This window comes from Salminus brasiliensis, chromosome 10, assembly GCF_030463535.1.
Source record: "Salminus brasiliensis chromosome 10, fSalBra1.hap2, whole genome shotgun sequence".
Taxonomy (NCBI): Eukaryota; Metazoa; Chordata; class Actinopteri; order Characiformes; family Bryconidae; genus Salminus; species Salminus brasiliensis.
Window position 1 is genome coordinate 4,976,469 of NC_132887.1, and position 23,478 is coordinate 4,999,946.

A 23,478-nucleotide genomic window follows, 5' to 3' on the forward strand; every position below is an offset into this window, starting at 1 on the left:
TAAACAAAATACACCAATAGCGTAAAAGTCCAAATACTCTCTCATACTGAGTACCATGATTTTTACTCAATACATGCTGCACTCTATTTTATTAGACTGATTACACTCTTTATAACGAAATGTGCAGTTAATCAGTGCTCTTTAAGCACTGACGATATCCACGATATACTCATAAAAGCATAGAGTACAACGATTTAAAATTTATCATGATACGATAAAATACTGTCACATTGCCCAGCTTTACCTATAAGGTAAAGGTAAAGCTTTGTACATACAATTATCGCCATCTGCATAGGATGCAAGTCTGGCTTGAGCGGCTACTGACAGTTCATTTCATATTAGAGAAGCACCGATACCACCTTGTCCTCTCTGATACCAATACCAGATTTTCAAGTATCTGCTGATACCGAATACCGATACTGATACTAACTCTGAAAGACTGAAAAACTTGACAGAAGGCAATAAATCCTGATATTTCTAGTGTTCCACTTTTTACAGGTTGTACTTTTTAATATCTTCTCCCAAATAAAATCTAATAAGCTTGAAAGAACAGCATTTACAGGCTGAGGAACTGCACAATTTGATAAGTTTCAGAGCTATGAAAAATAAAAAATGGCCAAAATGCAGAAACATGTGCAGGTAGGGAAGCATAATCGGGCTAAGTTTCACTTCTGCTGAAACTCAACTAACTAACAAACTACCAAACCCCCCCAAAAACACCACACTGAAACAGAAGGTGCTGTCATGTAAAAGTTCTATTAAGAGTCTGTTTAATGATAATAACTATTTATGACTGGCTGTTTAAATGTTTGGTATGATAATAAATTACGCAAAAATAAAATGTGTGTAAAAAAATAAATAAATAAATAAATAAATAAAATAATATATATATATATATATATATATATAAATGTAGAGCATCAGTAGGCTTCATGGTATCAGTGTTTTCTATTACTGATACTGTATTTAAGAGCCAGTACCGGCACAGATACTGATACAGTATGGATATTGGTGCAACACTACTTTTTCATTCTTCATCATTCTGACTAAACCTTTAAAAGTGACACTAAATGATCTACTAGAGTTACACTGGACCTAAACAAGAAATATTGTAAGTTTTTGATCATTTTAATCCTGTATGAAATAAGTGCAGATTAAAGAATTCAGCGTAATTATATTTAATGCTCGGGTCAGATCGTGTCAGACGATATTTTATCTTATTGTGATAAACTTTGTTATTGACAAATGTACATATGACAGTGTAATTAGACTGGTGTAATTAGATGAAGAGCAGCAGATGTTGAATAAAAATCACTATATTCAGTCTGGGAAAGTATCTGAATAGTAGTTTTTAAGAATCTGACAATACTGATGTATTTAGTCTGTAATTACATGTATTGTGATGAATATTGTGTATCGTGAAAAATGACTTGTGATTGTGTTTTTAGCATACCGCCCAGCACGCCCAGGGCTTGTGAGGTTAAACCTTAAACAGGTGTGTATAACTCTGATAGAGACATATTTGGTTCAAATGAGCACCGACAAAAGCATGAAAAACAATATTAAAAAACAGCACTGAACGATATTTCTCATTATGTATTTAGGATCTGGCAGTGTAGTGGTAATATCATATTTGAATATGTTGAAGGTATTTCAAAATGACGACACATCTGCTAGTACATCTGCAAAATATTTATGATAATATTTATGAGCCTTATTTACTGCATGTGACACTTTAACTGCTTTGTTATATTCTTATTATATCTACATGTGTACAGATATGGGAGGCTGACTGGCAGCTAGGCAGATAGAGACAGACAGACAGACAGACAGACAGATAGAGACAGACAGACAGACAGATAGATAGAGACAGACAGACAGACAGATAGATAGAGACAGACAGACAGACATATACATAGATAGATAGATAGATAGATAGACAGACAGACAGACATACATATACATAGATAGATAGACAGACAGACAGACAGACATACATATACATAGATAGATAGATAGATAGATAGATAGATAGACAGACAGACAGACATACATATACATAGATAGATAGATAGACAGACATATAGATAGATAGATAGATAGATAGATAGACAGACAGACATATACATAGATAGATAGACAGACAGACATACATATACATAGATAGATAGATAGATAGATAGACAGACAGACAGACAGACAGACAGACAGACAGATAGATAGATAGATAGATAGATAGATAGATAGACAGATAGATAGATAGATAGATAGACAGACAGACATATACATAGATAGACAGACAGACAGAAAATGTGCTGTAGTGTTTGGCCTGCTAGCCTTGTCCAAGCCTAGATTGCCAGCTATGAGTCCTAACACACCGTCTCTCACTTCACCTTACTGTCCCTCCCAACACCCGGCGCCCGACTGCGCTCTCTTTAAGACACCAGGTTTTATGGTCAACACTTGTGTCTGTAGCTCAGCGGTCAGTCAGTCGGTCGGTCGGTCAGCAGAGCAGCTGCACTGGGCTGTGTGATACTCAGTGGAGCTTTAGTCCAGCTAGCAAAGCGATGACTAGCTTAGCGAGTGGCTACAGATCTAAAAGCTTTCTGTCCTTTCAACAGCTGACGCTCCACCGGAGTCGGTCAGTCACAGGTGGTTTACAGACGTTTACAGGTGGGCTTTGACCTGAATTAGCCCCCCCGATTCAGAGCAGCTGCAGCTGTTGTCAGACTGACTGTCTATGAATGTGATTTTGCTGGGTTTCATATTATTAAAAAAAAGAAAAGGTTTAAATTACATTAAAAAATGATAAAATAAAAATAATAAATAAATAAAACTGGCAGCATTTTCACGTGAAGTCTGACTATGAAGACACTAAAAAAAGCTTGTCCCATGATCGATACTACAGCTGGGCAATATGACAATATTTCATCCTAATATCACGATATTTAAAGACTTTTTATCACAATATATTCAATAACAGACTAAAAACATCAGTCGCGACAGATTCTTATAAACTACTATTCAGATCCTCTCCTGTACTGAATACAGTGATTTATATTCAACATCTGCTGCTCTTCATCTAATTAACCCTTCAGTCTAATCACACTCTTACTAATGAAACCTGCAGCTGACCAGTGTTTATTAAGCACTAACTGTCTCCTCAATATGGCTAGAAAAGCTTACTCTGTATCACAATAACAAAATCGATCACGATATGATAAAATATCATCAATGCCCAGATTGAATTGTGATTCGTTTTCTTATCCGAATACACAATATGCTTTCCCAAACATAATAAACACTGATCCGCTGCACGTTTCATTACAGACAGTGTAATTAGCCTGGTTTAAATGGTCAAAGTGCAGCAGATTTTATGTAAAATTCACTGTTCTGCCAGTACAGGAGAGGATCTGAATAGCTGCAATTATGTTTATCGCGATAAATATCGTGATAATATATTTACCATATCGCCCAGCCCTATTCAACATTATTAAATATATCTGTACAGTAAAAATAGACAAATATCCCTCTAGAAGGCCGATATTTTTGTTGCTGCATCAAATGGTTGCTATCTCCAGATATTTCAAGATATATCAGAATATCAATATTTTTCACAGTATTCACATCAGGACCATATTCTACATCAGAGAGGATTGAGAGGTTGGTAGAGGGCCTACAAAGCCAAGAAGCCGAGCCAAGAACGGACCAGCCCCTCCGTACTTGATGGCAATGGTCAAAAGTCGATCCGCACCAAGAGCTTCGACCCTTCGAGCTTCAAGTACAGCTCGGCTCGACCCGCCATCCCTCAAAATCAGGCTTTTCTCTGTCCTGCACCGAAGTGGTGGAGCGAACTTCCCCTGGGTGTCCGAACAGCAGAGTCCAGAGTCCTCAAACCCAGACTGAAGACCCTCCTCTTCTGGGAGTACTCAGGCGAAGAGAAGAGTACTATGGTCTCCTTACTGACTTGCGTTTAGTAGAGTCTAAATGTCTAAACTTAGAGGATCTTTGAATTATTAGTCTATTTAATCTAGCTGAGGTTTTTCTTGGGTAAACAGCCTTAAATGTAAATGTAATGTTAAACGGATCACGGCTACATAAAAGATCCTACCTTACACTTGTTCTCATGACTGGATTTGTCTCTCTTCATAAACAACCAAAAAATAATTTTAGATTTCTCACAATTCGATAAAACACCATCATATCACCCAGCCCTAATGACATGAATATGGATTATTGCAATTATTTCTGGGACAATACAACATCCAGAAGAAGAGTCATCATGACCGCCCTAGACCCCAAGACCACCTGCACCCCTTCCAAAAATAAACCACCTAACTACAACAGAACGGGCTTAATAAAAATGGGGTTTAGTAAGTCTTAATGGGGTTTCGACATCATTTTAGATCCTATTATAAGACATAAACTATTTTTAGACATAGAGGCTTTAGTCTGGGTTCACTTGAACAGGAAAAAGAGCAGAACAGCTCATTGCAAACAAGCTATTGTAGCTGTGTGAGACTTTATTACTGCTTATTACTGTTCCTGCATGAATTTGATCAACATTAAAGAGGGAAGAGCACTGCAGACAAGCATGTTTGGCATAACCCCCAGAAGGAAACCCCTGATCCCTGCAACACTACAGGCCTTTAAGGGTCTCTAGCTGCTGCTGCTGCTGCAGCTGCTGCTGCAGCCCCATATACTTCTGCAGGAGGCCCAGACTCCCAGAGTCATGGAGAAGCACGAGCCAGTGTCTGGCCCTGTGTTCCCAAGCACACAGAACCGAACCAGTTTCAACAGGCGTTGCACACCAGTCCACTCCAGCTCCTCCACCTCCAGCACCACCACCAGCACCACCAGCTGCACCACCAGCACTAATGCAGCCCTGCCTTCCAGCATGCAGGAGCATTTCGCAGCTTTCCCAACCCAAACCCCACCAGCAGGCAGTGGCAACCCCACGCAGTTGGGCTCAGATAGGCAGCCTCCACCTGCACCACCCACGCCTGCTAAATAACCCCCACACAAAGTAGTAATGCAGCTGAAACTACCTGGAAAAGGCCAAAGGAGCTCGCTGTCAATCCCCGTCCACTTACGAGCTGGACTGGTGCAGCCTAACCCTTCGCCTCCTCTTGACAAAACCCCGCCCTCTAAATCGGCTGTGTGAAGCTGATTGCATGAGCCACGCGTGCCCCCGCCCACATCACTGCAGACTGGCTTTTCATTGGCTGCTGCAAATGCCCGTCTCAAAGCTTCACTTATTTTATTGGTCGGAAAGTCTGTCAATCAGCCGTTTTTTCGGCTGCACTAAGGTTGGTGTCACTGAACGAGCAGTAAAGCACGGCTGGAAGTTTACTGGGTGGATGAAGTTACCATAAAAGGCTGGAGTTGGAGGAGCTGAGATTCATAGAATAAAAGTCCTGCAGCAGCAACTAGGCTTACTAATTTCAGTCTTAATTAATCCTGCATTTAATTAAGATACATTGATTACATTAATTACATTATATTAATTATAGCTCTAGTTTAATTGTAGTTGTAGTAATTAATTGTAGTAAATGTGCACATAAATATTTCTTATATTATAACAAAAATATATAAACAAAGTGTTATATATTATACTTTTATAAGTGTTTATTTTGTAGCATTCCTTATAATAAAATAATGAAAATGATAATAATAATAATAACAATAATAATAACAACAATATTACTACTACTACTGCTACTACTACTACTACTACTAATAATAATAATAGCAATAACAGCACCACAACCAACAACAGTATATAATAATAATAATAATAATAATACATGTATATAAATTCCACTATAGCTATTATTATTATTGTTGTTGTTGTTATCATTTTCATTATTTTATTATAAGGAATGCTATTATATTATATTGGGAATATAAATATATTGGCTTTATATGTTTTATACATTATCGAATTTCATGTTTATTTAGAAACATACCATGTGCCATTATACAATAATAGGCAAAGTAGTATAGTATATATATATATATATTGTATATATAAGTATATAAGTATATATATATATATATATATATATATATATATATATATATATATATATATATATATATATTGTGTGTGTGTGTTCAGATGCAAGTGAAATCTGATTTCTACACCAACTTAGACCAAAGTCTAATTACAGTGTGTGTATATGTCTCATATAAAAACCTTGCGTTGAAGAATTGATTCAAATATTCATACAATGTGGAAAAAATATTCTGCTATTTATACAAACACTTCCCACTTCCACATAATTTCTCGGATTTCTGTTTATTTCTAAATTCTTCATTTTTTCCTACTTTTGCCAAAGGGGTGAGTTGAAGTACTCTAGGGACTTTTATTGGTGTTTCAGAAGCATGCACTGGCAGTGAGTGTGCAGTAGGTGTCACCCTTGCTCTTCAGCCAACACCCTTTTACTTCCCACAGTAAGACAGACAGGCAGCAGTACAAAGAGTGTTCAGTTTATTTGAAATCATCTACAGGAGGTCCATTAATTTCATTTTGACAGCTTTCATCTTCTAAAATACTGCTCACTCCTCTCCTACGTACAGTTTATGAAAAAAAAAAATATATAAACGCATGCTAGTTACAGGTATTCTACAGGAACGTGTATTTACACAGCATATCTCCTAGAAATACAGCGGCTTGCTCATGTCTCTCACATAAACACACTACAACAGAACACTGAGTTTAATTACAGATGCCACGTCGAATCCTCGTTCACAAAAGAAGCAGTGCATTTGAAGGAAACATTAGGAAAATATCAGTTAGTGATTTACTTTGTGCTTTTTCAGATTAACAAATATAAAAAGTCAGTAGTTCAGACTACATGTTTACAAAGGACACTTTTTTCTTGTCAAAAATAGTTTTAAGAGCGAATGAGTGCGCTCGTACCTGCACACTTATTCATATGGCCGTAATCACCATGCCTTCACCTTAAAACCCTTCAGGCCCAACAGAATACACTGTGCTAATAACAGTACGCACTGTAGCTGACCTCAGTCCAACCGCTGTCCTTTTTCACAGAAATATCAAATATAAACAATTTTCATTTCTCGGTTTTCAAATGATTGCTGCTCATTTTGTTTATTAGCATATCAGACATAAAAAAGTAACAATAACAATAACAATAATAAGGATGTCATCCACACACAGACTGCCAAAAGCCACCTGCTGCATCCTGGGTCATTAACAAACCAACTAAATCCATCCAATAAGAATGTGACTTCCCAGCAGGCACCAGACGCCAATTTAACGTCAGACAGACGTTGGGCAGTAACGTTGAACAGGCGGTGAATTCTGGTTGATAAATGAAATTCGGGCTGCCGTCAAAACCAAACTCTGTACAGAGCGTGAATTTCTGTTATTAAATTAGAATCGGATTGACACCAACACTAAACGTTTTGCAGACATTGAATTTTGATTGAAATTTTAAATTTGAGTTGACGTCAAACTTAACATTGTATAGATGTTACATTTTAATAAAACCTTTAATTGGGTTGACACCAAAACTTAACGTTTTGCAGACATTGAATTTTGATTGAAAATCTAAATTTGAGTTGACGACAAAGTTAACATTGTATAGATGTTACATTTTAATAAAACATTTAATTGGGTCGACGTCAAAACTTAACGTTTTGCAGATGTTGAATTTTGATGACAAATTCAAATTGAGTTGACGGCAAACTTAATGTTGTAGAAATGTTACATTTCAACTGAAAATTACATTTTGTACAGACAATAAATTTTGCATACAAATACAAATTTGGTTGACGTCAAATCTAAACATTGTACCAAACATTGAATTTAGATGGCAAATTAAAATTGAGTTGACGTCAAAACCAAACGTTGTACAGATGTTGATATTTGATTAGAAATTAAAAATTTGGTTGACGTCAAAACTTAACGTTGTACAAATGTTGAATTTGGTTGTAAATTAAATTTGGGTTGACGTCAAAACTAAGCATTGTACTGATGTTGATATTTTAAAAAATATTATAATTGGGTTGATGTAAAAACTTAATGTTGAACAGATGTTGAATTTTGGTTGGACATTAAATTTGGGCTGACATCAGATCGGATTCATGTCAAACCCCAACATTGTGCAGACGTTGATTTTAGTTGAAAATGAAAACCGAGTAGACGTCAATTGGTCAAACCCAAACATTGGACAGATGTCGAACTGGAAATCAAAGTCACATATATCCACAAACAAACAGCACTGGGTTGACCGTAAGCTCCAACGTTAGACAGATGTTGAATTTTGGTTACTTAACACCATTACCTAAAATCACCAGCATATAAACGTCTAATGACATAGACAATGACAAATAGATAATTTCATGTTGGTTGGACGTTAACACGATAAAATTTAGCAGACGCTGGAATTTAACGTCACTATGACATTGGCATGTGACGTTTGGAAGACGTTGGATTTTGGATTGTACGTAACATCACAACTTCAAACCAACAAAACCTCAGCATCAGCTGTCGTCACTTTTCTACGTCGAACTGACGATGGCACTAGACGTTGTTCTGGCGATGAATTCGGATCACCTGACGTCACGCCCCACGTCAACCAGATGTCAGCGTTTATTGACGCTGGTGGCCAGCTGGGTTTAGAGCAGCACTGAAAACGTGCTTTAAGAAACGTAGAATTTCAATGAGAATCACCAAAAGCTGGGTGTTAACTGACCGGTCGGAAAGTCCAGTCAGAGGTTTCAGAAGATGCTGAAACACTTTTGATTTGACGTAGTAAAATACAAAATTATGGCTTATCAGATCTGCGGAGCTCCAATAAGAACTGTACATGCTCGCTTGGCTGACCCCCTCTGAGACTGTGGGTGCTTTTAAAACAGGGTTCTCACACACATACCGGGTCAGAGAGCTGCAGGAATTCTGGTTTGGGGGTTTTGGAGAGTCTACATGTGCTCTAGGACTGCTGTCAGTACAGTACCAGTCAAAACTTTAAACACACCTTATGCAGCTGTGGCCTAAAGGTTGGCTAGAGAAGCGGGCTTGGGCCTGGAAAGGGGGGGGGGTGGTTATACCCCTTTAGTCCACGTCTGGCATTAGGCAGCATGGTGCCAATAGGCTCATGTTTATCTGCTCCACAGAGTCCTATTCTATTGGCAATACTTCTCTACAGGAACTAGACAAGCTGCATGCAACGGGTGCGACTTAAAGTAGCTGAATGCATTCATTAGAAAGGGTGTCCATAAATATTTGGACATATAGTGTCCCTTATATTATTAACAATGAGCACCAGCGGGGTAACGCTTATTTTGCTCTATTTGTGCAATTTCATAGTTACGCCGCCTTTTAAAATGTGGGAGAATAAGGGCTGATGAGTGGGTGTGTCTAGACATTTTGACTGGCACTATCTAGGAATCGTTACCACTGTAGTGAAAGGCAGCATTCCTAGGGATGAATGTACGTACAACACCTACATAAGCCTATCATGACACCTGGCATACACATTCATAAGGCCTTATTCCCACAAACTAATCTGAGGGGAAATGACATCACAGCCTTTATGACAGTTGATGTTTATGCAGCTTGAAGACAGTTGAATGCTTATGTAGATGGCTGGTGCACCATACTACACCAGTAAGAGTCCTTGGGCAAGACTCCTAACTCTGCATTCTCCTACATGGATTCTGTACCATCATATGGATGCTTATTTGAAAGACGACTCTTCTGCAGCTCTCTGCCCGACACATCTGTCGTAAACCCTGTGATGCACACGTAGATGCTCCTGAGCTACTGTGAATGACACCAGCCCAAGCTTGATGATGTGATTAGCAAATCAGCCAGAGCATGGACAGGAGACTCGTCTAGCAGTGATATCCTGTGACCACTGTGTTTCCACTGTTCACAAGAGCTTTGCACGAATGCAGCAAATATCTTTTGTGGCAGTTCTACGCCACTATCTCGCATGGTGTCGCTGTCGTATCTCAGAAATGGTACGTTTTTAGGAAAAAACTCCAGGTTTTGAGTGTGGATCCTTTGTTCCTTGGGCCCATTTGCTGGGAATTGCTCAGGTCAGACAGTTTTTGATATGACAGCGACGGTATGCACCTAAGGGATCGTACATAGTACACGCAGAGTTCAGTAAAGACACCTCACTTGCTGCACAGTTCCTTATCTAGAGACCTTCCTCATACATGACTGCTAAATGTCACGAACATGTCGCTGTCATGCAAAAACCTTGTATCTCTAAAATGTCAATTTTACAGCCGAAGGAAAAAACCTTCTGGACTTTTAATGGAAGTCAGTTTGGAGCATTTCTATTGGTCCATTTCTTTAAGAAATTTGGACATGACATAAAAAAACAACTGCCAGATTCGTATTATACCATAAAGTGAAAATGCAAATAAAAAATAAGCAAAAATGGAGATACAAGGACTTGGGTTGTGTGACAGCAGCCATATACAATAAGACCTCTGCCTACTGTTTGCTTTTTTTAGTCTAGGCCTAAGCAGCAGAGGTAAATCTCAAGCTAAACTCAAGATGACAAGATGACAAACTAAGCTACGTGCCCCCAGACAATGTTGGCAACGCTTGGCAGTACCTCATAGTTCAGTTCCACACAGAATTGAGCAAGCCTGGTTCAGAAATCTCTGCCTTAACTGCAGAGGTTGTACTTCTAGATCATTACAGATTCCATACAGAGAGTGGAGTGTTTACACAGTGCCCAGTTTAACCAACGTACCCATGCTCTGTCCACAGGTGCATACTTTCTGTAGCTGGTGTTGCTAGACTGGACGAGTCCTGGCAAATGGTCTGTCCAACCAGATGAGAGCTGTAGCACACTTGTGCCTTTTTGTCAAAATACATGAATTATTTGCATCAGATTTCTACAATTTATACGTAGAGCTGCTATATAACACTCAGTTTTTCTTCTTGCTTATCCAGCTAATTTAAAGGGCCCATATTTGACATTTTATTGTTCTTAGTTTTCCAAATTTTTTGGCAAATATTAGGCAAATATTGCTCCAATAAGCACTAACACAGTTAGACAGGTGACAGTGTTGCTTTCCATACATTTTGTGGTAAAGAGCTCCTACACTCTTAAAAATAAAGGTGCTACAGGGTTCTTTGTCATAGAAAAAACACTTTTGGTTCCATTAAGAACCATTTAGAACATCTAAAAGTCTGAGAACAGCTTCTTTACACTCACAGCTTCTTTACAAAAATGTTCTTTATGGTTCCTCTAAGATCCCTTAGTAGCACCATGTCATATTTTTGGTGCTGCCATTTAACCCACCTGTTCATAACTCCCCCCAGCACTAGCTAACAGACGCCTGTGTCGTCCAACTTTGCTTAAAAGTGAGCCATTTGAAGCCATGACACACACCGGAATCTAGAACCCTAGTTTCAGCATCTACTCTGCAACACGATCTGGCTTATAGTGGTGTGTCCAGTGTGCTGCTATGACCAGAAGAGTTGTGTATTGAGTTTTCCATTGGATTGAATAGGATTTTTTTTTTTTTGGTAAAGCTTCTCCAGCCTCACAACAGTAACTATGAAAGTATGCATTTGTGGACAAAACCCTACCATAACAGTACTATAATATAGAGTACTTTAGTACTATACCGATGATCACCTTGCCCAGTTCTGGATAGGCCAGACTACAAGAGCTCTGACGGTGTTCAGTGTCTTTAATGGTCTTTATCGACCATTTATCTTGATTGTCAAATATGGTATCAAATAAAAAGCTCTTAGGATTAAAAACCTTTAGACATCTTCTCTAAAGGTTCTCAAGATGCCCTCAAGAGTTCACAGGACGTGACAAAAGACAGTCAGTCATTTGTCAGGATAAGGTGGATAAATGTTTGAAATCTGATCCAGCACATTCAAAGTAAAAATAGATTCACACTGAGGATTAATGTAACTGTAGACGTCTGAGCTGTCTGATGAAGTGATGCATGCCCCAAAAAAACGATGAATGTGCTCATGGCTTATTACAGACAAACAGGGCTGCTATCATTGTTCCTTTTTCTGTGTTCGAGGGGCTTCTATTAGGGCGAGGGGAGGACTGGCTTCTGGCACAGAGTGTGTATATCTGGGACAGTACGTGGGAATGGTTCCTCTGGGCAGAACCGGCTCTCAGAAAGAAGGCATGAAGCCTGTGAACTCACACAAACCCCCAATTAGTGTCTCTACGCTCTTAAAAGTGAAGGTGCTTCAAAAGGTTCTTTGGTTCTGCAAAGAATGTAGAACGTGTGAGGAACCTGTTACGGGTCTAAAGAAGCTTGATGTAAAGGTCTTTTCACGCTCACATTTCTCTACTACAACACGGTTCTTCATGGACCCAAAAGAGGTTCATCGCCTCAAAGAACAATTTAGGAATGAAGAACCTTTAAACTGATAAAGAATCTTTACATTGTTGAAGGTTCTTCACACGCACTGATCTCTATTATAAACATGGAACTCTATTTTTTATGGAAGCAAAAGTGGTTCTATATTTGCTTCCCTCCAGGAACCATCTGAGAGTGAAGAACCTTTAAATTGGTGAAGAACCTTTACACCTTTACATCAAGTAAGTGTCCCTTAGACCTGCAAAACGTAAAAAATTGATCTATTCCTTACAGAAGCAAAAGTGGTTCTTCTATGGCATCGTTCAAAGAACCCAGGTCAAGAACCTTGAAATCTTAAAATTGGCAAATAACCTTTACATCAAGTAAAAGATCTTTACACTTACACCCTATATTACAGACATGGTTCTTGATGGAACCAAAAAAGTGCTTCTTTCTATGGCATCCCTCTAAGAACCTTTAAATCGGTGAAGAACCTTTACATCAAGTGAATGTTCTTTAGACCTGCAAAAAGTTCTTCAATCTTACTTATCTCTATTAAAACATGGAACTCTGTTCTTGATGGAACCAAAAGTGCTTCTTTCTATGGCATCTCTCAAAGAACCATCTGAGAGTAAAGAACCTTTAAATGGTGAATAACCTTTACATCAAGTAAATGTTCTTTAGACTTGCAAAAGGTTCTTCACACGTACACATGTCTATTACAAACATGTTCTTTTATGGAACCAAAAAAGGTTCTTTTATTGCATCACTGAGAGTGAAGAACCTTTAGACTGGTGAAGAACTTTTACATTAACAATGTTCGTTAAACCTGCAAAAGGTCTATTCATCAATCTTACTGCTCTCTATTATAAACATGGAACTCTGTTCTTTATAGAACCAAAATGGTTCTTCTATGGCATCGCTCAAAGAACCCACTGAAGCACCTTTATTATTTTTGAGAGTGTAGAAAAACAACTGCATCCCTGCCCAGACTCGGTCTCATTCATTTATCTTAATAGAGTCGTTCATCTGAAGCCATTCAGGTTTAGACTGAGAACACTGGCTCCAGCAGCTCAGGAGTGTTCGCACAGAACCACAGAACTAACAGTGTTAGGTGCGTAGACTTGAGACTTCCACTGGGAAATGGGTACTAGCTGCCTGTCCCGAGTCCCTGGAGGGTACGTAAATAGATAGCTTAAAAAGTTAGCTTGTGATATAACTGTAAGATCATTTTTGATCAGATAGCTTTATCAGTCCAGTAGATTGACCTGTTCAGGCTCCGCCCACAAATGCAATGTCTTTTCATAGCAACAGTGGCCGGGTTGGACAGGGTTTAATTTTCGAGTTGGAGAAAATACTAAATTCTGATTTTTATTTTATTCTGTATGCATTAAGACTAATGCTGATACGTGGTAAATGCTTGGTGGTGTCTGTAGGGTTGTCACGATACCATACATTTGATGCCAATACTAATTGCAATATTACAATACTATGGCATTACTATATTATTTTTTGAATGCCAAATATTCCAATTTTTACCATTTTATTTGTTAATATTTATTTAATTAAATTAAATTATTAAGTAAATGAATAATTATTGTATTTATTTTGTATTCAAATATTTGTTTTACTCATATATATATATATATATATTATTTATTTATTTATTTATTTTTAGCTAAAATAAAACAAACACTATATCAAATTGGTAATATTGTATTTAAATAAACAACTGAAAGTATTAAAAGTTACAGCACTAAGCTGTTTGAGAAATTGCAGCATTGGCTTAGTCCTGAACTTTCAACACTTTCAATACCTGCGACTCTTTTTTCCAATCTGCCCTGCCTTTGTCACACCACAGCAATTCTAAACGAAGCCCTTTTTAGGCTGAATTAGGGTGAATTAGGCTGAATTAGGGTGAATTAGGCTGAATGGGCCACAGTTCTGCACAGCTTGTCCAATCTAACAGCAAACACAGCATTTCAGGCAGAGCATGGAGAGGTCAGCTGAAGGGTGAGAGAGGGCTCTGGACTGGACTGACGGTATGAAGCTGTGTGATACTGTGAGCGCAGTTCTACGGGCTGGTGCCCTTGTGAGTGTTACATAACGCTGAGGCGTCGTGGTCCTCCGGTTGTAGACGGATTGGTCAGTTGGTGCGAGGCTCTGTGGTCATGGACTGGAAGCTACAGAGGACCTTTGAACTGATTCCCAGAGAGATGTTGCCGGATGGATGGCTTGGTGCCTGCTGCATCGCCGAGCTTACGCCACACCACCTGAGCACACAGAGAGAGAGAGAGAGAGAGAGAGAGAGAGAGAGAGAGAGAGTGGGTGTTATACAATGCTTCACATAGAGAGGTTACAGAGTAAATTGGGGGGTGGAGGGGGCGGTCAGAGAGGGGCTGATGGCAGCCTAATTCTTCTAAAGCTCAGTGTATGTAAAGAGAAGAAAGGCTCCATTGTAGCTGCATGTCATCTCTGCGATTGTGCTTTTGACAGGCGAGAGAGCCCTGAGCACAGAGTCATCCGTGCGGGAACAGTGTCCGCGTCCAGGTCCCAGACTGCACTGCCTGTAACGTGTGTGTGAGCGGAGGCCTCCAGCTCTGCTCCAGCTCTGCTCCAGCTCTCTGCGGCTCGGTGCAGGAGTTGATAGGGCTGCATTGTTCTCTGCACTGAAGTTATTTTAATTGCTCTGACAACTGCGCCGTAAACAGCGCTGAGCTGCTTTACTGAGGCCTCTAATTAAAGCTGCGTGAAGAAAGTGGGGTTCTGCTGGGAGGGGAATTGAAACACTGTCCCCCATCAAAGCCATGGAAATCCTGCAAATCTGAGAGACAAACAAACACAAGGACAGGGAGTGCAAACCCCCACAGTCCCTCCACCCCTAACAGAGCTTACTGCTGGCCCATATAGTGCTATGCACAGGTCTGGGCACCCCTGTTTGAAATGCATGTGTTTTTGATAGCCATTATTTCCAGAATTTAACATATGGCCAAAAATAATAATAATAATAATAATAATAATAATTAAATAAATAAATACCACACTAAATGTGCCATCCTTCTTGCCTCTCCTATCAATAATGACTCACTACTGAACTCCAGGAATCCCAAAGCCACACACATGACTGCCATATGTGCACTCTATCCACCAATCCCAAACTGTTCCCAGGATCTATGTCAGCTCACCATTACTGACCATTCTCAGCTGTGATGTCTGTAGTTCATTATATCGTCAGTGTCATGCAAAAACTCCCATCTCCAAAATGGAAATTTTACAGGAGAAGGTAAAAAACCTTTTTTCATTTATATTGACCCATGCATCATGAGAAGTACATACATCGTCTCTGCATACTAAGCGTTTATCTGTGTGCTTGATCTGGCCCTGTCTGTATGCTGCTCTTCTGGATTGCCCTATTGGTATTAAGTCTACTTCACTAACCACCAGCAGCCAGAGCCCACGAGAGCAAAATTGGCCTTGCTCTTGCCGGGTGGGTAGATCACTGTTTCTCTCTCCCCAAATCACTTCAGTATGATGCTGGCCAGCAGGTGCTGCATTAGAGCTGGGTACCCGGGACTTTCTTCAGAGTTTTGCATCAACGCCAGTTTAAACAGGGCGGTGGCTGGTTGCGCCTGTGTCAGTCCTCACCCTCCCAGTGACGGGAGCATGTGTAGTAATTGGGAGAGTATTAGGGAGAGTATCAGGCTTTATTAAAAATGGGGAGAAAAACTGGGCAAAAATGAAAATTAAAAATGTAATGTGTTTGCTAAATAAATAAATAAATAATAATAATAATAATAAAAACACACACACACACATATATATATATATATATATATATATATATATATATATATATACACACACACACACATATATCTATCTATCTCTCTATCTATATCTATATATATATATATATATATATCTGTCTCTGTCGATCATTTAAAAAAAAAAAATTCCCAGTTTTTTGTTAATATCAGAAATAAAAACATGCAGGATATATATATATATATATATATATATATATATATATATATATATGATAAGATATTCCTTTATTAATGTAGATATGTAAAATGTAGATAAATGAATTACACTATATACACAATATAAATAAGAATTAGAATTAGAATTAAAAAAAGCAATACAAATATTTATATATACATTTATTAGATATATATTAGTTAGTTAGATCGTTTTTTTCCCAAATGAAAAAAAATATCTATACATTTGTTTCCTGTGGAAGATTTGTTTACTTATTCACACTTAGAAAATCAACAAAATGTGTCACCTGACCAGGGGCGCCCAAACTTTTGCATACAACTTTATACTTTAAATACTTCATATAGTTTACACAAGCTTTAACATGAACCTTTTTAGCGTTTTAGGAGAAGAAAGTCGACAAATAAATTTTTCATGATCAATGTTGTCAACTCTGGCGACACGCTGCTGCTGCAGCTGTAAATAAATACAGAGCAAGGTCAAGCGTGGCTAATCTGGAGGTGCAGTTCTGCAGACTCACATTACACATCTCCCTGACAATAGCTTTCTCCTTCTCACTCAGATCCTCCTCGTAGTCCTCAGGAATCTGTCTATCCAGGTTCTCATGAACCTCCAACACCTACAAAACAAACAAACAAACAAACAGAACATCAGGGGGGCCATGGGACTGTTTGGGCCACTTGTTCTCATCAGGAGGGCAGAGATGGACTAAAGGTTCTTGCAGGGTAACATTTGGTCACAATCCCTCTTTTACTCCATCAGAGGAAGTTACATAATGCCCCTCCAGAGCTGAACATCCCGTTCTCTAACACAGACGACTGTGGACAAGCTGACTCTGCCTGATCATGATCTGTGCCGACGCCCAAAACATCCATGCTTCAGTTTTTATAGTCACTGACGTCCCGATGGACGTTCACGATACGATAATAGGTAACGGGTAAAAAGGGGAGAACATTCTGCACTGTTCAAAGTATAAGATCCTTGAGGAACCTTTGGAGGTTCTTGAGTTTCAAACTGTGGAGGGACCTCTTAAGGTGCTTCAAGGAACCTTTTTCTTCTAAAAAACCTTTTCTTAAAGGTTTCCCAAAGCACCTTAAGAGGTTCCTCCACAGTTTTAAACTGAAGAACCGCAAAGAACTGCCATGTGCAGTGAGAATAAAAATTAAAAAATGGGGTCGAACACTCTAGCACAGAGTAAATGGGGTAGAGCAATCTAGAACCGTGTGAATGGGGTAGAACACTCTAGAACAGGGTGAACAAGCAGACAAGTTTAAGACACTATGAATGGGGGAGAAGATTATAGGACATTGTGAATGGGGTGAACATTACAGAACAGTGCTGAAGAACATTCTAGCACATTGTGATCGGGGCAAAATCCAGAACACCTGAATTGGGAGAACATTCTAGAACAGGGGGAACACTTTAGAGGAGTGTGAATGAGGAAGGCATTCTAGAACAATGAGAAGGGAAAGAACGTAGCACATGGTAAACAATGAGAAGATTTTTAGAACATTGTAAATGGTGAAGAACATCCTAGAACAGTTGTATTATGGTGAACATTCTAAAACAGTTTGCATGGTGGAGAACATTCTAGAACAGTTGAATGATGGAGAACATTCTAGAACCGTTTGAATGGTGGAGAACATTCTAGAACAATTTGAATAGTGAAGAACATTCTAGAACATTGTGAACAGACAGAACACCTCAGAAGAGTATGAATGATGGAGGACATTCTAGAACAGTTTGAATAGTGAAGAACATTCTAGAACATTGTGAACAGACAGAACACTTCAGAAGAGTATGAATGATGGAGGACATTCTAGAACAGTTTGAATGGTAGAGAACATTCTAGAACATTGTGAACAGACAGAACACTTCAGAAGAGTATGAATAATGGAAAACATTCTAGAACAGTTTGAATGGTGGAGAACATTCTAGAACAGTTTGAATGATGGAAAACATTCTAGAACAGTTGGATGGTGGAGAACATTCAAGAACAGTTGGATGGTGGAGAACAGTCTAGAACAGTTTGAATGATGGAGAACATTCTAGAACAGTTTGAATGATTGAGAACATTCTAGAACAGTTGGATGGTGAAGAACATTCTAGAACAGTTGGATGGTGAAGAACATTCTAGAACAGTTGGATGGTGGAGAACATTCTAGAATAGTTTGAATGGTGGAGAACATTCTAGAACAGTTGAATGGTGGAGAACATTCTAGAACAGTTGAATGGTGGATATATATATATATATATATATTATACATTATATAACCTGACAATATCAGCGGTTCTGGCAGAGCACTACTGTTAAGCTTAGAGCAGGCATACCTTCATGGCATGGACCACAGCCTCAGGTTTCTGAGCTGATGGCAGGTAGCTTGTGATGGGGGACGTCAGATCTCCACCGGGGAGCCGGGTGGTACCCTGTGGAGGAAAAAATTAAAAATAATATTTGATTAACTATAAATCAACAAAAATTAGAGAACTAATAAAAAAACAACAACAATAAAACATAGAGGAAGATTAAGACATTAATTAAAAGCATAAAATACAATCTGATTAGAGGGATTTTATTAAAATCATAATTAAAGAAATATAAATAAAGTGTATTGTTTGTATTATTTATATATTATTATTTATAGTATTATATATATTTAAGAGTTAGGAAATATGAAAACATACAGTAAACTAAAATTAAGCTAAACTAAATCAACTGAAATAATTCTATAAAAAAATAATTAATAAAATAATAAAATTAAGTAAAACTAAAGCTATAGGCAGGGTGGGGGTGATCAGAAATGAGCATTTTTAAATGATTGATTAATCACACAAAACAAACAAACAAGCACACGTCCATCAGTCCATCATTAAGGTGTCTGCTGAAGATGCCGTCCCATTTCAGCAGCGGAGGCATCAATTGTCGGGAACAGGCTGGGCCTGTTTTTCGGCGGTTTACCGAGTTACAACTTGGGTTAAATCATCTCATTAGGACTCATCTCTGCTAGTGTCCTCCTCTTGGGTACGGAGCGCAGAGTGCATCAACAAAGAGCTCTTTGAAAGGGGAAGGCCTGGTGCAGCCCTGTTTAGACACAGCCTTTTGAGTTCCAGTCTAGCGTTAAATCCACAACAATTGAGGCCGCATTCCAGCGGTGGGGCCGGGAGCACAGCGCTGAGCGAGAGGAGCAGCCACTCACACTCGGCCTGCGCTGCTCATTTACAGCTACAGCAGGCTCACCATGGGCTGGACCTGAGGGCGTTACATCTGCTACTGACTAGGGGCATAATGATGCTATGAAGTGGATCAGTGCATCGACCCCAAAGGGTGGATCTAGTCTTGTGTGAAAGTTTGGGCACCCTCCCTTTTAAAAAAAAAAAAACAGTAATATGTAGCTCCAAAGTAATTGTTATGCTCAACTGACCATTAATTGAAGGAATTGCTTGTCTGTCGTTGCTACTCCAGGCTTGGCACGCCGCTAACTACATGATGTGACTCGGGTGAAGCGGGCAGGACAATCATATCCCCTCCGTCACATGTGAAGCCAGCTTGCTGCCACTCATGCAGCATCGCTAGCTAGCCACGGCACTCTGAGGAAAGCATGGCTCCCCAGCACCAATACAACAGCTAACAGATGCCTGTGCTGACCAACATCACACTAGGAATGATGAGGGAAGGAAGTGCCATCAACCCACCCCTCCCTGAGAGGGCAAGGCCAGTTGTGCTCTCTCTGACTGCGGCTGCTGATGGCAAGATAACGCTGCTTACTCTGAGAAGTAGTAAATAGTCAAGAGACCCTCACAATATTACAAAAATATGTCTCTGTCAGCTACTGTGTGTGTCATAGCATAGATAGGGGCCTGTGCAGAGGTCGGACCACCTTACTACAAATACCAGTAGTAACTAAAAGTCTTTCAGTTCATGTAGTTCTTTGCAAAAAGCCTCTAGTTTTGAGATAGTCTTGGCATGTCTTGCTGCATCGCTTATTTATATATCTGTCCAGAAACTGTATATAATCAGGAGACTGTGAAGGCAATTCCAAGACCTTCAGTTTGTCTCTATAGACAATGCACAGTGGATTCTGAGGTGTGTCGGCCTTTTAACACATGCTTTGACATTTGCATCCAGGGTCATCGCTACTGGTGGCAACATAATCCCATCGCATGGTACATCCAGCCCCATGCTTTACAGTTGGCAAGGGGTTCTACTGACATCATCGCAGGTAAGAGTGGTGGCTCAGTGGTTAGAGCACCAGGCTATTGATGACAGGGTTGTGGGTTCGATACCAGGTTTGATATCGGGTTCAATACCCCACAGTAGTGTGTGTGTTCACTGCATAGATTGGTTAAAGGCGGAGGCCAAATTCCATCTGTGTCCAGATCAAATGATATATGGTTGAATATGGTTGTCTTGTGTTATGGTTCTTCCCTGAAGACTGCATTTGTGCAGAACAGTGCACACAGATGGAATTTGCATTCCACAACCTTGTAATAACCCTCATCAAGCATGAGCTCCACCAAGCACCACTTTAAAGACTTAAAAAATGGAGGTAATCAATGCCTACGAGGCAGGGAAGGCTATGAGAAGAGTCTACAGTGCAGAATGTAAGAAAATGGCAGATCAGGGGATCTGTGGAGGTCAAGATGACCAAGGAAAAAAAAATTGTTTCTTACCAGCATACTGCAGGTTTCTGATAGGGTACCTGATTTGCCTTTCTTACCAGCATACATTCTGCACTGTAGAATCTTCTTATAGCCTTCCCTGCCTCATGGACATTGATTTCCTTAGTTTTTTAGGTCTTTAAAGTGTTGCTTGGTGGAGCTCATGCTTGATGAGGGTTAATACAAGGTTGTGGAATGCAAATACAGTCTTACAAATCAAAATATACTATAATAGAGAAGCCCCCCCTCCTACTGCCCTAGAATTGATATGGGCCTATTCCATATATCAGGCTTAAGCTGGTTGCACATTGCAAACAAGGCCTAGTAGTATGCAATTATTGTTATGATGTCCCACTGGAGACTTCCTAGGAGACTGAGGTGAAAGCATGTCTCAGGTTTGTGATATTACACCAACTCCCTCTGATGGAGAGACGAGTAAGCAATCAAACCTGTGTTGCTGTGCCCATATCTGGAGCAATGCCACCGAGAACATCTGTGTGATCGGCTCAGCGGGGGCCCCTAATTACACAGCATTAGTCTTCTATGAGCTGCTGGCCAGCAGAAATCCTCTGAGGACAACATTCCCCCTCGATCCTGTGGGCTACCTGCAGCCCAGCAAACAGCAGGACATTACCATATCCCTCCGATCCATCCTCCCACCACCACTGTAGCAAGGGATTACCATCATTCTGCCTGGACTGGATCCTAATCATTCATTTGAGGAGCATTTGAAAGCCTCCATTTGCTTTGGACGGCCTCCCAGCCAGGCTTGACTTTAGAGGCGTGAAGCCCCTGATGATGCGCTAAGCGTCCCAAAGCTGCTCGAGCGCCGGCTAGCGAGATGCTAACCCACACAGCTGAGAACATAGGCTTAAGGCTGAGCGCGGGTAAATCTTCACAAAAACAAACAGGCTGAGGACGACTGGGCAGTTCTTAGAGTGCCAGACAAACTCAGAAGGGCTTGACCTCAGGACACCCTCTGCCTTTGGCAGGCTTATAGAGCAATATAGAAAGCCCTTGGAGGCTATTATGCTCTGTTAAGGAAGACAAAAGGGTCCAACACAGTAAATCCATTAGGGCCGAGCACGCCTCATAGGCAATAAATAAAACCTCCCTGCCATCGGCCAAACAATGCCTGTCTCTTGAAGATGATGGAGGGAAAGGGGAGCTGGCCAGGCTATACTCATCTCAGCTGCAGATAAGGGTTCAGACTAGAGCTTGATTGATCTATCTGTTAGCTGATAAAGTCTGCTGATCTACTCTGTTATAAGCATAATATCCTTGAGGAACTTTTGAAGGTTCTTCAGTTTGAAACTATGAAGGAACCTCTTAAGGTGCTTCAAGAAAAGTTTTTTCCAGAAGAACAAGGTTTCTTCTCCAAGGGTTCCTCAAGGATCTCACACTTTTAACAGTGTAGAGCGAATACTGCAATATTTCTACATTGTTGAAATCTACATTTCTAGATAGCTGATTTTGGATGGTCAAGCTGGTCATCCAGACGAAGCTCATCCACTTTAGTCATGCAGGTCATGCTGGCCAACCAGTTTAGTCATGCTGATCATACTGATCAACCAGTTTGGTCAAACTAGTCAACCAGCATGGTCAAGCTTGGTCATACTGCTGGTCTAGCCTGGTCAGGTTGATCAGGCTTGTAGCACAGCTAAACCATCAAACTTCTACTCTTTACTGGTCAAGAGCTGACAAACAGTAAAGCACCAAAGCTACTGGAGTAGCAGTATTTAGAGGAACTGTCCTAACGAAAGCTACAGGAGAATAAAAGTAAAATCTCACAGAAATATTAAATTCCATCACTCAGGTATTATTAATATCAGTTATCTGAACTTTGATACTCTTATAATCAGTATAGGACACAATGTTTATACCGGTCAGGGCCGTAAAAAGGACAAGCAGCACACAAGTTGCACTATACAATACCTCACTAAGCTCTAATTACACATCTGTCATCTGTCTAATCTATAAGGCCATGAGTCACTGACACAAAGCAGAGTTATATCATCACCATGATCCTCAGATCTAACAGCAGATTAGATGATGTCTGAGGCACACAAAGGAAAGTGTTAAATGACCGTTACAATGTTGGATGTAAATTTGCTCAGACAGGTAAATTTACCCCAGCTGTGTCATTTCTGAGCCAGTTTTATCAGGTCAGACGTAATCCTCAGCTAATCCACAGGCTGATCTCATGAAAACTGCACTGCATTTCAGCACAGCCGAGAAACCGGGGCTGACTGAGTGACCTGAGCGTGAGTCATCTCATGACGCAACGCTCAGGACCTGGGAGTTGACTCGACCAGAAACCAGAAATGCTTATCACTCCCACTGATGTGAGATCTGATCTGAGGTGTAGGACTCAGACTAGGACCTGTTATGTCCTCAGTTATTAAAAATAGTTATGATGAATGGACTGTAAGAACAATGATCATCAGTATTCTGTGAGTAAATACAGAGGACAGAAATGGATTATAG

The 23,478-nt window shown here is 39.8% G+C and overlaps 2 protein-coding genes across 3 annotated transcripts in view; both read right to left on the minus strand.

The window, feature by feature from the left end:
• The window catches only part of setd3 (SET domain containing 3, actin histidine methyltransferase), a 38,898-nt gene extending 33,769 nt beyond the window's left edge, over positions 1-5,129 (minus strand). Inside the window, exon 1 of the mRNA XM_072689024.1 lies at positions 5,049-5,129. The gene's annotated coding sequence lies outside the window, so the exon portion shown is untranslated. The remainder of the gene's footprint in view (positions 1-5,048) is intronic.
• A 1,347-nt stretch (positions 5,130-6,476) lies between these two features.
• Positions 6,477-23,478, minus strand: part of ccdc85ca (coiled-coil domain containing 85C, a) — a 71,561-nt gene continuing 54,559 nt past the window's right edge. For both annotated transcript variants that reach the window (XM_072689026.1, XM_072689025.1), the window contains exons 4-6: positions 18,664-18,759; positions 16,853-16,951; positions 6,477-14,606 (exon numbers count right to left, since the gene is read on the minus strand). In XM_072689026.1, coding sequence (XP_072545127.1) covers positions 14,517-14,606; positions 16,853-16,951; positions 18,664-18,759 — 285 coding nt within the window. In that variant the 3' untranslated portion in view covers positions 6,477-14,516. The remainder of the gene's footprint in view (positions 14,607-16,852; positions 16,952-18,663; positions 18,760-23,478) is intronic.